We start from the raw sequence: 18,345 nt of genomic DNA, 5'->3' as shown, positions 1-18,345 counted from the left end.
TTAATTACTTCAAATCCCACTAAATCGTGAGGATAGCAACCAATTCAGTAAGAAAAGATGCAATGCATCGATTCACCTGAGAAGCGATTCATGGAGCGCATTTTGGTTTCAAGCTATACGGAGAATCAGGTGCTTTTAGGTGCCCCCTGAGTTTTTTCACCATCATCTCAAATTCAGACCAGACTCTCCCGTGGTATATTATCACTATATAAAACACCCTCTCGGTGGACCTCTCCGATTCATTCGTACACTGGAGACGATCGAGTGATCATCTTCGTTCGAGTTTTTCTTGTGTTTTTTTTTCTTCTCTGTTTCAAACTATCTGTGAGACCGTGAACTTGAAAGTAAGAATAATGTTTTCGCTGTTGTGTTTATGGCTGTCTATTTCTGTGCGATAATGTATAGTGTGATCATTATGACGATTCAGGAATGGTGTTCAGGGAACTTTACTGATTATGATCGATCTTGTGCGGAAAAACCCCTAATAGTGCATAAACTCGTGACTTCGGATTTGAAATGATGAAATATACTCCTGCAGGAGCGCAGAGAAGAAGCACGATCTATAGTGGTATCACGACAACGCAAATGACGAAGTTGCTACTTTTGAAAACAAGTTTTTCGAAGACGTCTTCGCGGTCGTCCCCCGTTACCGGTTAACCGGAAATCCCCGATCGTCCGCTCGTACTTGAAGATGGTTAACATATTTTGGATTAGGGGGATATCATTGGCAAACTCGGGCTTTCGAAGTGAAATAGGCTACAGGCAAGTTTGCAGGCAATCAATTAATTCAGAAACTATGTGCTCTGTTTGTTGATGGCGTAGGAGAAAGATGTGACCGCAATTTGACCGGTAAGCACGGAGTCAGCTGGAGGAAGACCGGTTTTAGATTATCACCAGCAGTGAAGAAACTTCGTTTGGTTTCAGATGGTTTCTTCTGGTGGGTCCATGGATGGGACTGCTGCAGTTTCTTTTTGTTGTCTTTTGAAATCGCAATATTTGCTGTGAATAATATTTACAAAGCATCTAAGTTTTTCCTTCAACCTGAAGATTGTGACTCATTCAACCAAAGCTGGATATTTGGCAAAGATTCTCGGCATGTTTAAGCTTTATTAGAGGTGCGTGTGACACATTCCACGCGTTACGTTGTGCGTGAAAATCAAAATTGCTTTCAAAAATTGTTATATGATTAAATACATGCCAACCAGCCAACCAATGATCAGATTTAAATAGAAGATTCAATTTATGCTTTCTAATTAGAAATTGTACATTTTTAAGTAAGCACATATCGTTATATAGGGCGTAACGGTACGCCAAGTTTCAAGTTCAATTAGAAGAATGTAGGGGTAGACGGGTCAATATGGACACCCTAAGGTTTTTACCAACTTTGCCTGGCAAGATGTCAAAAAAGTTTTGTTTTTTGATGCATGTATCCTTTTAAAGTCTATTTAGCATCTATTGCATAAGAATGCTCACGAAGAAAAAATATTTATCCACTTCAAAAATGTTTTGAAAAATGTTAGTTTTTCATGACCGTCATGGACACCCTTATGGGGCAATATGGACACCATGAGACTTTTACGAAATTCGTAAATTATTTACACATATAAAGTCATTTCATTACAAAACAACTATTTTGGATGAATAATACGCCGAAGTAGTTCATTTTTGTTCAGTTAATGTAAATTCAGGCTGTTTTGGATAAAGCTTCTTTTTTGTCGGCATGTACAGCTGTGTCTAGAACAACTATTTTCCACTTCTGTCGTTTTTTAACCAATTTGTTTCACCCTATGTCTACTATAGTAAACATTTAACCGAAAATATACTGAAATCGAAGAATTTGGTTGGTTTGTGATTTAGGTTATATTTTTCCCTTGCCGCTTCTTTCAAAAAGGTGAGTGTCCATTTTGCCCCGGCAGCAGAAGATATTTCCAAACGTGATTTTTGATATAATAAAGAAGAAAATATAAACATGTTAAGCATGTAGATACAGCAAAACTACTTGCATGTATTCTACAAATCTCGCGCTCAGTATCATACGGGCGTATCTACAATGATCGATATCTCTTCATCGATTTTCTCTTCGGCTAATAACTTGACCTGCAAATCATTTTTGGTTGTTTTTGTTGTTTTAGATGTTAGTCCTAGTTGTCCTTCACCGAAATGCACCGAGAGATCATATTAATATTGGTCGTATTTTTCGGAGTAATCCGAAGAGAAAATCGACGAAGAGAAATCGATCATTGTAGATACGCCTGTATGATACTAAACGCGAGAAATATCAGGTTCGACCTGCAATAAATTAATCACTAAATCTTATTTTAGATGGTGTAAAAATTATAATTTCCATGCACAAAAAACGGAGGACGCAACTTTTTCGTGTAAAATCAAGTATAATTTTAATTTCGAATGTTTCTTTCCTGAAACTACGTTTTAGACAAATGGACTATATTCTCTATTCATTAAAAGTTCAAAAAAGTTCGCATATTTCAAAATATTGAGGGTGTCCATTCTGCCCCGGGTGTCCATATTGCCCCGCCTACCCCTAAGTAATTATCTTTATTTGGGTGCAAAGAGAATCAAATTTGACAGCATGAGCATGGTAATATCGTTAAATGAAGTTCAAAAACCGCGGTGTACCAGTGCGTAGAAAGTGTCATGTAGCCATTTTTTTACCTATAATATTTGTGATTCCTCGAGAATTAATTTTGGGTCCAAGTATTTATCGAATTAATTCAAAACACTTCTGACATTTCAAATTAACAACTATTTGAGACACCATGGGTAACTCTCGCTGGAACCGACCCACTATTTACACCTAGTCTTTGAAAATGCTTAAGATGGTGATTTTCTGAAAGTCCTCGCCAAAAAAAGTAAGGAAAATGCAATTGGTTACTCAAATTGATGGTTAGAGCCACAACAATTTTTGCAGACCCCTTGATTTTAGTCAAATGGTGGCTCGTTTAAACCGTTATAACTCGAAAGTTTCGCCTAAACCGCCTCAAAACGAAATGTTGTTAAAAAGAGGAAAGATAGAACTAATATTTACAATTATAAAAAGTTGGGTCGGCCATATTGATTTTAGCCGCCATCTTGGATTTTTATTCCTCTTTTCAACAACATTTCGTTTTGAGGTGGTTTTAGACGAAACTTTCGAGTTATAACGGTTTAAATGAGCCACCATTTGCCCAAATGGAGGGTCCGCAAAAAAATTTGTGGCTCTAACTAACGAGGGGTCCATCAATTTGAGTAACCAATTGAATTTTCCTTACTTTTTAGCGAGAACTTTCAGAAAATCGCCAGCTAAAACATTTTTGAAGATTAGGTGTAAATAGTGGGCCGGTCTCAGCGAAAATTACTCAATAAAACATCCTATCTTATTCAACATTCTGAAATAATACACTATTTTACATCAGCAAAAAGTCCTCCAAGTCTGCAGGATCCAACAGTTTTTAACATTTTTAGATTTTTTTGAATTTTTGAAAATTCTTGACTTTGTAGACTTTTATCAGGCAGGAACTTTTAGAGGATTAATGCAAAGATTTCTCGAGGAATGCCTCCAGCAATGCATGAAAGGATTCTTCAGAAGCTCCTGCTGAGATTGCAGAAGAAAAGCCTTCAAGAATTCCACCAAGAATGCCCCCGGGGGATTCCTCTAGGGAGTCCAGTTGAAGTTCATTCATGGATTCCTCCTGTGATTCGCGTAGGGATTTCTCCAAGAATTTAATCATTGATTCCTACAGGTATTTTTCTCAGCATTCTCGTAATAACTTCTATAATGATTTCTTTAAGGATACCTTCAGATTCAAGGATATTTTCAGAAATCCTCCACAAATGCAGCTGGGATTTCTCCAGAAATTCTTCTTGTTGCAGCTCAAGTAATTACTCCGTAGATTCCTTCAGAAATTTATCCTGTGGTTCCTTCAGAGATTTTTGAATTGATTGCTAAAGGAATTCCTTTAGAGATTTCTCTGGAAATCTTTGCAAGGAGTCGTCCAATAATTTTCTGGCATAAAAGCTAAAAATTCTTGCTGACATTTCTCCTGCAATTGCTGTTATAATTTATTCATGGATTTTTTTTTTCTAAAATTTGGTTTTCTTACTCGGAATTCACTTGTACTGGGATACCTCCAGACATTTTCGGTAGTAATCGCCTAGGATGTTTTTATGGATTTCTAATGTTATACCTGCAGGGAACCCTATAGGAATTTCTGGAGGACTCTCAAAAGTAATAATTGGATGCTGGAATAATCTTCCTGCTGAAAATGATTGAGACAGTAAGAATTCCCTAGGAAATTCTTGTAGGGATTCCAGCAGTAGTTAATGGTGGATGTATTACAAGAGGAATTCCTAAAGAAAAACTTGAGAAGACATCTCTGAAGGAATCGTAGCAGGAATTTCTGGAAGAACTTTAAGAAGACTACCTTCACGAATTCCAGGAATAAATCCTGGAGGATCCTAGGAGGAAATTTCGGAAGATTTACGGCAGCAATCCCTAGGAGACTTCCAAAAGAAATGGCTGAAGAAATCTTTTGAGAAATCCTCTTGGAATTCCTTCAGTAATGCCTGATGGGTTTCTGTTGGAATTGCTGGGATTTCTACAAGGATTCCTTCAGAATTAGCTCCAATCATTCCTTTAGAGATTTCTCTAGGAATTTCTCTCGGAATACCTGCAGAAATTCTTCAGAAACTCTAATTAGGATTTCTCCAAGCGTTTTTGTTAGCAACTTTTCTAAGAGGATTTCCACCAAAAATTCCAGGAGAAATCTCAGTAGCATTCCAGAAGTAATTTCAACAGACATTCTCACAGGAATCTGAAGAGGAGTTTCAGAAAGATAACAAATAATAATTACTGAAAAAATCTCTAGAAAAAATCTGCAGAAATTAATGGTAAAAACATCTCTGACTGAATTTCTGGACGAATCCTTAGAAAACTTACAGGAGAGATTGCTGGATAAGTTCCATAAGCAAAATGGAAGAATCATATCACGCATGTCTAGAGGTAATCCCAGAGAAAATCTTGGATAAATTCCAAGGGAAATTCCAGGAGAAATACTTGGGAAAATCCCTAGAGGAACCAAATGAAAAATTCCTGGAAGAAACCCAGCAGGCATTCATGTCGAAATTCTTACAAAAATTAGTGCAGGAATCTTTTGAAAAATCCATGTAGACATCACATAAGGTACTTCTGCAGTGTCCCAGTGGGCATTTCTAAAGGGTTTCCTAGAAGAGTTCCTAAAGGAAATCTTGGAGAAATCCGTGGAGAAATGCCAAGAGGAACCCTTGTAGGAATTCGTTGAGAAATCTTTGAAAAATCATCTAGGAAATTCCTCCTGCGATTCTTTCTGGTATTGTGTAGAACGTTCCTTCCAGGATTGCTACAGAGGCTTGCACATGTATTCCTACGTGTTTTTCTTCAAACATTTCTGAAGAAATTACTCCAGAAGTTTTTCTTTCGAATTCCCCCGGGTATTCCATTATAAATTTATCAAGAGACTCTCCGGTAGATTCATTCTAAAATTTCTCTAGAGATTTTCTATGGAAATTCTGGCATTTTCTTAGGAATTCTTTCAGATCGTAAATTTCCTCAGAAATTTTTCAACGATTTTTTCCAGGGATTACTCTAGGAGTATTTTTAAGAATTCCTTTCAAAGATACTGCAGGGATTCATCTGAAATTTTTTTAAGGGATTTCTTCAAGTAAACTCCATCAGCACTTTCGTCAGCAATTTCTGTGGACATTTTTTCAGAATTTCATTAAGGATTTGTCTAGGAATCCCTTCAGAAATTTATCAAGTTGTTTTGTTCTTAAAACTACTTTTTACCAGTAATTAAGGAGGTATCTTAAGTAAGGGTATGCGGTATGGGATTTTTTGAAGGCGAGACGAAATGAAACGAAATATACAATTTCTGATATGATGCGATACGAAACGACACGAAATTCAAAAATGTTTCGTGATATCGATACGAAATCCGATTTCACTCGGTATTTTTCGAAACGAAACGAAATTTTCGAAAAAGTTCCGCGGAATTTTGCAATTACATCAATTTTATGCGAATTGATATTGCGAGTTTGCGGTGGCGCGAATTACTTTTCCAAAAAGACTCTCATACCTTAGCTTCTTTTGATATCAGTGCCATTTATGTTTTTTCAATTTTTCGCGACCTATATTGAAAATTTGAATAATTATACCAATAACCTTATAAGATTGCTCCAATGACTTAATAAGAGCAAAACAATAATGCGTTACATAATTGCGACTATGCAATAAGATGCTCTTATGCCGATTGAAACTTGAAGCAATGATATGGAAACATCAGCCAGATATTTCCCAATCAAGCTTTGTTGAATAGCGTACCTTCTAGAGAAAGCCTAAAATTTAAACCAAAAATTCATAGATGATTGAAAGTATCAGAAAATACCCAGTAAAACTCATATAGAAATGGAAAAGAATATTTAAGAAATCTATGCGCACTCATTAAATATGAAGGCATAGACAAACATGAAGTTCGAAAAATAAAACACAATCATCTCGAGGTATTAGGCCAAAAATTCTATCGGATAGATCCGGACTATGGCGGCCCTAGTGGGACGGTTAAAGTGCATGTCCTTTTCGCCGAAGACCTGGGATCAAATACCACTCCCAAAAGACTTGTAAAATGTGAGTTCCACCTTCGGATCTGGCGATTTGAGACTGTGGGTCCCGAAATGAACTAACATAGAGCTAAACATATTGTAACAACAGTTGAAGAAAAAATAAATAAAAAATATTTTTCAGAACTTGTATTGCACTGAAAGAAATCATGAAAATTAAACAACACGTAAGTTTGGCATCGATTGAAAATTATTGTATAAGCTACGCTCAGTCGCCTGCCTCGCTGCGGGGACGGCTCTCTCTCGCTCTCTGTGGCCGAAGCGGTTCAACAGTTTGTTCCTTTATGGTGGAACATGTTTATCTTTGATTGCCTGTTCTTCAGCTTGGTGAGACAGCCTAGAGGGGTTAGGCGTGAACTCTCACTCGGAAGATCTGAGTTCGATTCTCGTTTAAAGATTTTTTAAGTTTCTTTGAAAAGTCGGTGCTAAAATTAACACTTTTCTCTCAGCAATCAGCAGTGAAATTTTAAGATCACATATAAATTTCTATCGAACACGATGGAGGTCAATTTGTTACATTCAGTTCGTCATAAATTTACAGATTTTGTTCGTATTGTGTGTATTTGAATAAAAATCTCACCTGATATCATCAGCCCAGAGTATGTTGGTGAATAATCTGATGAAATACAGCAAATAAACATTTTCAATTTACTCCTGAAATTCGTCAAAAAATATCGGTATGAACCCCTACGATCATATATTTTCCACTTGAAATACTTCGAGAATTCCGCTATGAACTCCTACATCGATGCCTTCACCTGAACATATTTTAGAAATTTAACAATTAAAAACATCATTTAGGATTCCACTTGTTGGGTTCGGATATCTTTTTGCCACGCTTGAACACCTATTGATAGCAGCTTTTGGTGTAGCAGCTTCAATGCAGTAAAACATAATTTATTATCAAATTGTTAATACTATTTCTATAAACATTTTACGGCATTAGAGTCAAAGAAACCTTGCGTTGATTCTTTGACTGTAATGCCGAAAAATGTCTACGAACAACAACACCAGTCGTGCCACCAACATTTTTTCTAGAAACTTTCATCTTAGTGTTGTTCACGGCCTGCAAATGATCCTACTTCCAATCAATTACTGATTCTTTTTACCAAATTCTCTTCTTTACTTGTCCACTCAGTGTTGCCAGTTCCATAGACCTAAATCTACCACAACACCACTAAACTTAAATTCATCCATATATCGCCAAAGTACTCTTTTCAGTATCTCCAAACTTTCTCATTTAAGTAGAGCTCTATGAAAAACAAAAAGACGAACATGAAATTTTACGGATTTCTTATCAGCAGAAGAAATAAGAGTTTACCCGTGTATAACGCGTCGTCATACATATTTGATGTGGAACTCATTCAAGAATTCCACTGGAAACATTTGCTGTATCCCAAATTTTGTATCATCCTATCCTAATATTCTCCATTACTCTGCTAAAATTTCTGTTGGAAATATAAACTGAAGACAGAAACTAAACTCGTGTTTTTTGCATTTGGTTCAGCAGAAAATTTAACCAAAATATTAAGTAAGGGTTCCGAATGCCGCATATGTTGAAAGCATACCTATTGATCAAGATCTTGATGGTAGGCCCAAAGATAAGAAGTATATTCGAGATATTTTCTGTCTTTATTATAGGAGTAGTTTATCTCTCGCTTTTCGAGATGGTTTTTAAACACTTTTCTGTAACTTGAGATTAGCAAGATCTTCGATAGATGTTGTGGACATTTACACTATTTATTTGTTTTCGAAATTTATTAGACATTCCGCGGAATTCCGTTTGATTTCGTCAAAATCTATTTTTAGGAGACGAAATTTTTAGAATTTGGCGAAACGAAACGAAATTCAAAATCATAAATTTCGCCTAGGTGAATTCCGTGGAATTCCGCGGAATTTCGTTTCGAGGTGTAATTGGCGAAATCATTCGGTATACCGCATACCCTTAATCTTAAGGGGTTTTCTCCCTGGCATTCATACAGAAATTCATCTTGAGATAACGTCAGAAATTGCTTCAGGAATGTTTTCCAGGAGAATGTTAAATAATTCTTTCAAATCTGCAAAGGTATCAGGTATCATTAGAAGCTTTTTAAGGGATCCCTTCAGACAATCCTCCAGGGATTTCTTTAGATTTTTTCAGAGATTATTTCGAGAATTTGCTTACTTTTTTATGCAATTTATGGAATAATTTCCTAAAGAAAATCCTGGAGGAATATCTGAAACAATTCTAACAGATATCTCTGAAGGAATCCCAGGATATATTTATGAGAGAATCACTTTAAAAATTACTTAAAAAATCCTTGTAAGAATTTCTGGAAGAATCTCTGTAGAAATTTTCCAAGGATTTCTTTAAGGCATCATTGGAATAATTTCAAAAAGGATCTCTTTGCGAATTTTAAAGAAATGTTTAGATGAGGTTCTGAAAAACTCAACAAAAAAGGAATCCAATAACTTTTGGCAAAAATATAAATGTGGAGCGGACCTGGTGTGATGGTTAAAGCCGAGGACCTGGGATCGAATCCCACTCCCGACAAACTCGCAAAAAGTGAGTTCTTCCTTCGGAAGGGAAGTAAAGCGTGGGTCCCGAGCCAAAGGCTGAAAATCTCGTTAGGCGGATACAAATTTAGTTTTGACTTTTTATCTCCTCCCCCCTTTAGAAAATTTTGGCCGGATTTGGCATTTTGAGGGGGAGATAAAAAAATATTTATCAAAATATCGGGTCTTGCTAAATATTTTTTAACAAATCCGATGAGTTTTTATTATTTTTCAGATTAAATGCTTTATTATTTTTACCCCTCCCCCCTCGACTGGCCAAAGAATGATGGGACAAAAAGTGAAATAAATATTTGTAACGGCCTTAATACAGATAAAAAAAATATAAACGACTCATAAAAAGTGATAATTTTCCATAACAAATTCAGAAATTGCCAATGAAGAATTAGGGTGGAAGCAATAATAAACTACAAAATGTCTGTATGTTTGTGTATGTATGTATGTGTACAAAAAGGTCATTCACTTTTGAGGCACTTCCCATTGTCCGATTTTTCAAATTTGAGCTTGAATCGAACCAGAATTTTACCGCATTTTTGCTATGAACTGCTATAAAACTGAACCTAGCCCCAGAATGCATCCCATCAAACTCCGGCGATTTTTGTAACCTTCAGCATGGTACATTTTAGGAGCCCCCACAAATACCGTTTTTGTTTGCTAAACATTAACTTTATTTTTCATTTTGCTCAAGTACTGTTCAAAAATAAAGAAAAACTTTTTTGTTTATCACAATTCCGAGGGGCCTCCACATCAGTTCTGGCCCGGGCCCCCACAATCCTTAATCCGCGCCTGAGTATAGGACCAAAATGGAACCCAAAAAGTGCACGGGAGTGAAATATTTTTTTATCTGTCCCAGGCTAATGCTTAAAATTTTTTTTCCCAAACGTCTGATCACTTTGCCGTTGCGGCCAAATTTTTTGAGAAATTCGAGGCTATAGTTCTATGTCATTGGTTTTGTCAGTCGGTTTGAGTTTCTATTCTGCAGAATCGTAACCTTTTCTGTGACTTAGTTGGATAATGCGCCAGTCTAGCGAATAAGAATTCGTAGTGTTGGAATCCCATCAGAATGCGTTCTTCACAATTTTTTTTCTGTATTAACGAGATTTTTAGCCCTAGGCTAGTACATCTCGGGACCCACGCTTTACTTCCCTTCCGAAGAAAGAACTCACTTTTTGCGAGTTTGTCGGGAGTGGGATTCGATCCCAGGTCCTCGGCGTGATGGTTCTTCACAATTTCATTTCTGAATTTGCCAGTTAACGATCATTGTCCTCTGATTTCCAAGTTTTTCCAATTATTGGTTTTGTGGTTTAAGAAATGTTAGAGTCCTAAACCAAAATAATGCAGAAAAATGATGTTTTCCCATATAAACTGCCATACAAACTTTAAATGAGTTGGGCGGTGAAATGTTTAAGCATTTAGCTGAAACTGAAGCTGACGTTGTATAGATTGAAATGAGAAGGAGGTCTATCGAACTTTTTGCCATATGGTTGTTAAAAATGATGGTTACGTCGGTAATGTGAACATAGGCTTATTTTCGAGCCCTGAAGGCAGTAGAAATTAATAAGTTAACCAATCCGAATTTATTATTGACCGTATATCAAACGTAGCTGCTTTCTGGGTGGTGTTGCTCTCATCGGACGGGGATACTTTCGAGGTGGTAGAAGAATTCGTCTACCTCGGTTCCTTGCTAACGGCTGACAATAACGTGAGCCGTGAAATACAAAGGGGCATCATCAGTGGAAGTCGTGCCTATTATGGGCTCCAGAAGAAACTGCGGTCAAAAAAGATTCACCCCCGCACTAAATGTACCATGTACAAGACGTTAATAAGACCGGTGGTTCTCTACGGGCACGAGACGTGGACGATGCTCGAGGAGGACATGCAAGCACTCGGAGTTTTCGAGCGACGGGTGCTAAGGACGATCTTCGGCGGCGTGCAGGAGAACGGTGTGTGGCGGAGAAGGATGAACCACGAGCTCGCTGCACTTTATGGCGAACCCAGCATCCAGAAGGTAGCCAAAGCCGGAAGGATACGGTGGACAGGGCATGTTGCAAGAATGCCGGACAACAACCCTGCAAAGTTGGTGTTTGCTAACCATCCGGTTGGTACAAGAAGGCGTGGAGCGCAGAGAGCACGATGGGCGGACCAGGTGGAGCGTGATCTGGCGAGTGTTGGGCGTGACCGACGTTGGAGAGCTGCAGCTGCAAATCGAGTATTATGGCGGCAAATTGTTGATTCAGTATTATCATGAATTTGATGTTAACTAAATAAATGAATGCTCTCATCAACGCCAATTAACCTACCAATAAACTGAGAATTTTAATTTAAAAGACCGCAATGTTTTGATATTGAGGGCCCATATGATGCATAATGATATAACCACGTTACAATAATTATCCATTTCCTGTTTTTTTAAGCAACAATATGCGCCACATTTTTTCTTGATGAATGAAGCATTGTATTCACTACAAGCGACGGGAGATTCCCACAATCTTTCACGTTCGGCCAAATAGCTATAATTGTAGACGCCAATCAATAGGTGTGAGTCTTGTTTGCGGAGAAATTGGCTGCAGACACCGTTCTGACCGATTATTAGCTAACCTAATCACGTTTATCGTATCCATTAATTTTGATGAGTCATGAATCGCTACAGAAGAAGCAAACGCAAATCTTTTCCAGCCGCGGGAAGATTAGCTTCGGCATCTACTGCTGCATGTATCGTTCGTCGCAGAATAGAGTTGGTAGTATGTATAACAACTCGTTCCCGTCGTCGGTTGAATGGAATCACATTGCCCGATACCGAAGAATGTGCTAATTACCGAATTTCGACTCACCGAATTAGCACGTTGGACAATCAAGGCTTCCACTACCTCGAGTTTTTCGCTACCGTTACGGTGCAGTTGAGTTGATGCCCGCCTATTTATTTTTCTTGCTTTAGCTTCGTAGATTTGAGCAGCATCGTTCATCCGCATCCAGAACTAGAAGTGGCTCTGGCTCTCTCTATGAATAGCGGAAATGTGCGCATCAAGAAGTCGCGTTCTCAGCGCAAATTTATGACATCATTCCCATTCTCTCGCGTTTTGTTCAAAAATATAAACTATCTTCCTCAGTACTGCGTTGGATTTCGTCGCGTTCGAGTCGTTACTGAAATTTTCAATACAAAAGTATAATCTGTTTTTGTTGAAAAAAAAGTAGTTCTTGTGTTGTGAGGGGTTGAATCAAATAATGGATCGTCACTTTCAGAGGTTTGTGACGAGAAACAGGTTTCCGATGAAAGCTGGGGTTTAATGTTGTTTACGAAATAGCAATGATCTCACAGGACGGTCCAGTTCTTGTTTCATATTCCAAACTGATCTTCTTATTGTTTATCCACAGGTAATCATGCTAAAATTTGTTTTGATATCTGCCCTGGTGGCTGGAGCTTCTGCAGGTGAGTCATTTACGTGATGTACAGTGAGATACTTTTATATTCGTACAGGACAGTAGTGGTTTCAGATCAAAAATTTGCAAGATGTGGAATTTATGCAGTTATTTTCGGTAATAAAAATAAAGAGGATATTTATGGAGGGTCGGAATTCCCGCATGATAGGATTTTGTGTGCGACGCCGCTGCCTTAAATTATTAGGGGAGACTGAGGAGACTTGATCCCTGGGGAGACTTGTTCCCCCCATGTTTGCTCGGAATCAAAAACATTTTTCTTCTAGCATATTTTTTCCAAAACTACTCCTGGACAAACGACTATGTTTTGGCTACAAGTGATTTCGATTTTACATTGCATTATTTTTTAACGGCAGATGGTTTGTTTTGAGTCCTACAGAAATCTTTTAGGCGATTCCGAAAAATCTCAATAATTTTGTGAAAATTGAACCAAATCGTGCCAAAATTTCACAGTACATAGTACGAATAAAATGCTATCAAACGTATTTATCCAAATAAGGCTTTTATATAAAAATGTTAATAAACGCAGTTTAGTATAAACAACAGTGACATGGGGAGGCTTGACCCCTCGAGGATTACATACATTATACATGTGAAAAATAAAATTCTATTCGGAAGCCTCTATTTACTTGGAATTCTAGTCTTTTCAACGATAAAATGTGTCAGATAATTATAACTTTAGTACAAACCAAGAAAAAGGGGATCAAGTCTCCCCATTACAATTTCAAACACTCCATATTCATCAAAAACTCGAAAAGAAAATGAATTGGAAGACTCAGGAATTATTTTCCCTTTAAATAAACCATGTGCTCAAAGGGGGATCAAGTGTCACACATTTTTGAAAAATACATCATAAGACATGCCTCCATAAAAACACAGTTTTGAAAACTTTAACAATAATTTAAAGGCCTTCTGTTGTGTATTAACTTGCAATAGATGTTTACCTGCCATTTGTATGGAAATCGGATCTAGTTTTGTGTTTTTTTTTCTTAAAGTTTCAGGTAAATTAAGAAAAAGGGATCAAGTCTCCCCAGTCTCCCCTATATACGCCACCGCTAGTGGAATGTGATTCGGTGGCGTAATCAGCGTGTTTTTTCAATATTAATAAAAAAATCACATTATTTGGATGATTTTTTCTAAGCAGGGTGTATCATCATGAGTCACTTGGAGATTGCTTCTGGAATTTCTCCAATAATTTCCTAAAGAGTTCTGAAATTATTGAACGAACCCTTTTCAAGATTTCAGCAAAATTCCTTACGAAGATACTTCCAGGAATTCCTTTGGAATTTCCTTGAGGATTTGGTTTGAGATTTTTCCAGGAATTCTCCTAGAAATTTCTTCAGAAACTCTTGAAGATATTCCTTTCGGTGTTTCTCCAGTTTCCACTCAACCATTTCTTCGAAAAAAAAAAAAATCAATTTCTACAAGAATTTCTTAACAGATTGCACTGGAGTTCGTCTTGCGAATCCTTAAGAAGTTTCATCAAAGATTACTCCAGCTCTTTTTTCAGTAATTCCTTAAGTGTTTCTTGCGGGAATACTCCAAAGGTTCCTCCGAGTATTTATCTCGCAATTTGTCCAGCGACAAGAATGCTAAAAATGATAAAAATGAAATTTTTGTTGGAGCTCTTCAGGGGGTTCCTATCTGAAATCGCTCCGTAGATTCTCTCAGATGTTACGTCAGAAATTAACAATTCTAGGAGATTCATCTCAGACGGATTTGCATCATAAACTTCTTTTGGAATTCATTGAGATCTTCCTACGAGATTATTTCAGTTTTTTTCAGGTACCCTTCAAAGATTTTTCCAGAAGTCACTTCCGGATCCCTTCCGGATTCAGAAATCAGTTTGTTTCTCCAGTAGTATCTCACGAACTTCTTCATGGAATAACTACGAAGCAATCTTCACTTATCTAGGCATTCCTTTGGAGAATCATTCGAAAACTTCAATTTCTTTAGAAACATTGTTTAGTCATTCCTTCAAGAATTCTTCCAGATTTGTTTCAAATGTCTGCTCAGTGTACGCAGAATATGGCACCGCAAGCGAAAAATAGGCAACAAAGAAGGCACGGCAACAACGCTTTGTTTTTTCGTTAGCAGATAATGACAAAATCGCTCCCAAGTTTGTTCACAACAAAAACGATAGGAATATTTGTCTCGTTCTATTCGCATCATGATTTTCGCATTGTTTTACAACTGAAACTCGACCCTGAGGATGGCAAGAGTCTTAATTCGTCCAAATGCTCATGAATTCGATGATTTGGGTCGAAAATTTCAGCAGAAAATCCGAAATATCGACACACACACAGCAAGCGATGCTTGTTTTATTGCTCTCATCGCTTGACATGCGTTTGTTGCGGAGCGCCTTTGTTACCAACATACACCGCTTAGGACAAAGCGTTTGTTTTTCGGCGGGATCCGTTTTTTCGTACCCTGTGTCTGCTGGATTTCTTCGGACAATTTCTCAAGCTACCACTTAAGAAAACTTTCCAGGGATTTTATCCAATTATTCCTTTAGACAGTTTGCAAGAAATTCTTTTAAGAACTCTTCCAGAATTACCTCCAGCAGTTCTTCCAGGGTTTGCATGAGAACCTCCCCCAAGAATCCCTTCTGAAATTTATACGTGGATTTATTCAAGAACTCCTCCAAACCTTTGTATGCAGTTTCTGCTCGGAATCCCTTCAGAAAATTTTCAAAAAAAAAACTTGGAGTTTTCAGGAAATCGTTTAGATATTCCTTAAATCCTTGAAAAAAAATCCCCTGTATTTTATTTACATCATGAAGTACTTCTGGTAAAATCCGTGAAAAAAAAATTGAATCAATTCCTGGAGAAATCGACAATTCCTATGAAAACTTTTTTGGTATTTTTATTGGGAACTACTTCGGAAATTAATTTGGGAATCGATTCGATTAATACCTAATCAGTTTCATTGGAGAAGTCTTTACTAGAACATTTGGGCAGGCATTATCTGGAACTTTCTTCGTCAATTTCTCAGGCAATCCTTCTGTAAACATTTTTTTCTAAATAATTACTTTAAAAACATCTTTGGCAATTTATTTGGAAACTGCTCCTGCATTTCCTTTGGGAATAAATTCGGTAATTACTTTGTCAACTTCATCAGAAATTCTTCATTTTTTTCGAGAGTTCCTACGCCAATTATTGCGAGATTTTTTCAAGCAATATAATTTTTCGAATCCATCAGCAATTCTTCCGTTTTTTTTAATTCTTTTGGGAAATTCTTAGAAACTACTCAGCAAAATTCATTTAGTAATTCTTTTTGTGAATAAATCAGAAACTTTTTTCTTTGTGGACGAACTACCACGGCAAATCTCTTCGAAGTTGATTTTGGTAACACCGCTGAAAATGTTTTTAGAAATGCCATTGGAAATTTCATTGACACTTTCTATGGAGATTTCTCTGGCTATTGCTTCAGGGTACTTTTTTATTTCTTCGGCATTTATTTCAATTAATTCGGCACTTTCGTTTTGAAATTCATTTGACATTTTTTTTAAGGAAATCAAAAATTTCCTTTGAAGTTTCTTTCGATAATTCTTGTGTGGATTCCTTTAGTAGTTCCTTTAGGATATCCTAATTAAAAATATGTCTGACAAATTTCCAAAATATGGCAAAAGAAATTGACATAGAATTTCCCAAAGTAGTTGCTAAGCAAATAAAACACAAATAAGCGGAAGTATTCCAAAAAATAACCGAAGAAATTTGAGGTGCCCAGATGCAAAGGGTGTAAGTGACGTATCTGCAGAATTTGAGTTGAGAGTATCATAAAATTCTTCAGACTTCGAGCTTTTCAGAATTTTTCTAAGCTGATTTTCATGTTAGTTAGGAAAATCACAAACAATTTGAGAAAATTTTGCTTGATTCAGGAATTCGATTCATTATGTTAGCGAAAAACTTTAAATCGCATTTATTCGAAAGTGGAGTTTTGGCACTTATACCCCCTTACTTCTAACCTCCTCATTTTTCTCATATTAAAGTAATTGGACAGGACCGGTGAAGTACTAGATTCGCAGTTTCTGCAATAAAATAGTATCTCTTGCCTAATTTGAAAACGTTTGAGCAAAACTTCGTGTATTCTCCATTTCTTGCCTCTTCAACAGCACAGATACTCAAAGGATCAAAGTTTTGTTCAAGCATAAAGTTTAACATTTCACTTCGCAAAAATTCAGCTCAAATTATCCAAAAAAGTGTTAAAAAATCCTTATAAATTTCATAAAAGAAAAATACTATAGAAATGGCGAACAAATATCAAAGGAACTACTAGGACTTCAAAAAAAACTTGCCTAAGAAAATCTTAAAAACAATACCACTGTAATTTTCAAAGAAATGGCAAACTGAAAAGAGGCAAAGCAAATGCCGAAAAATATTCTCAATTATATTGTGAAGAAAATCTCAAACAAACTTCAAAAGATTTGCATTCCAAGAAAAAAAAATCACAAAGCAATTGCAAAAGAAGATTTTCAAAAGAAATTCCCGAAGGAATTCCCAAAGAATCGTCATTTTCGAATCAATTTCCAAATATTTTGCCAAATAACTACAGAGGCTCAGACAGAGGCGCATTTCCGAAAAAATCCCAACAAAATTTACAAATATTTGGAATTTCAGTAGGAATTCGAAAAAGAATGGTCAAAATATTTGGAATTATCGAAGTGCTAATGGTTCTTCCAGAGAAATTGTTGTTTCTCTTTCCAGCAATTTTCAAAGGAACTGTCGAAAGAGTTCCCAAAAGTTGTGAAATTTGTTATACGGGAATTGATGAAGAGTTAGAAAACATTTTAATTGATTGAAAGCGGTTTTTATCACACGAAGTTTTGCATAGTTTTTTGTTCTGTAAATTAGTAGTACAGTTGTCTTCGATCAATAGCAGTTTTGAATTCCTCCATGAACTGTTCCAGCCAACACGATGTCGTATATGATGTAGAATAGGATGCTAAAGTGGAGGCTTCCATCTAACCGCGTGTAAAGTGTACGTATATCGCATTCACTGCATATATGATCGTGTGCTGTCTGGATTTCTAGTCCTTTTAGGACCGTCCGCTTGATGTCGATAGCTACGTAGATCGAACGCAACCCGATGGTGAGAGTAGTTCTAGATTTCAGGAGTTTTTTTTTTTGAAGGCGTTCAGGTTTCGCTTCAAGGGGCTTTAAATTCGTTCCAGAAGGGAGGGTCCGGGGTAAATGTACCATACAGAGACATTTTAGAGTGTTTGAGGGGGTTTTAGGACAGGGGTGTTTTGAGACATTTCAAAAGTGGTTCAAGGGGTTTTCAGGGTCGTTTCAAGAACCTTTAAAGCACGCAACGCCTCCAAAACGCTCCCGGAGACCTCCAGATACCCCCTGAGATATTCCTGAGACCTTCAAGTACTTCCCTGAAGCCCCCTGGGATCCTCTGAAATCCCCCTAAGCAGGCTTAGAAAGCGTCAGTGTCAATACGAGTCGTCACGCGGTTTTTACAGAAACGCCTCGCTCAAAGTCATCGAATCGGAGCTCGGGAGATGATGACAAGGAGAGTCCAGTAAAACTCGCTTTTTTTCGGTTACGACGGAGTGTGGCATGGTTGTAGACAAGGGAATTTCTAGCACATTGATGGAGTTTGCTATTGTTCGAGTCCTTTTTAAATCAGGAAAATTTGAGTTTCAAAACAGTATGAAAGTTTCCGTCATGCCGCTTAATCATTGCAAAATTACGTGAT

At 37.1% G+C, this 18,345-nt stretch overlaps 1 protein-coding gene across 4 annotated transcripts in view; it reads left to right on the top strand.

The window, feature by feature from the left end:
• Nucleotides 1–229: 229 nt before the first annotated feature.
• The window catches only part of LOC109420683 (fibroin heavy chain), a 35,105-nt gene continuing 16,989 nt past the window's right edge, over nucleotides 230–18,345 (top strand). For 2 of the 4 annotated variants that reach the window (XM_062850247.1, XM_062850245.1), the window contains exons 1-2: nucleotides 230–344; nucleotides 12,577–12,631. In XM_062850247.1, the coding sequence (XP_062706231.1) occupies nucleotides 12,583–12,631 (49 nt within the window). In that variant the 5' untranslated portion in view covers nucleotides 230–344; nucleotides 12,577–12,582. Of the gene's footprint in view, nucleotides 345–12,297; nucleotides 12,447–12,576; nucleotides 12,632–18,345 lie in introns of those variants that run through there. The other 2 variants (XM_062850248.1, XM_062850246.1) reach the window with 2 other exon arrangements.

The sequence above is a fragment of the Aedes albopictus genome, chromosome 2, assembly GCF_035046485.1.
Source record: "Aedes albopictus strain Foshan chromosome 2, AalbF5, whole genome shotgun sequence".
NCBI classification, from domain to species: domain Eukaryota; kingdom Metazoa; phylum Arthropoda; class Insecta; order Diptera; family Culicidae; genus Aedes; species Aedes albopictus.
This window is presented reverse-complemented; position numbering and strand designations above follow the sequence as displayed.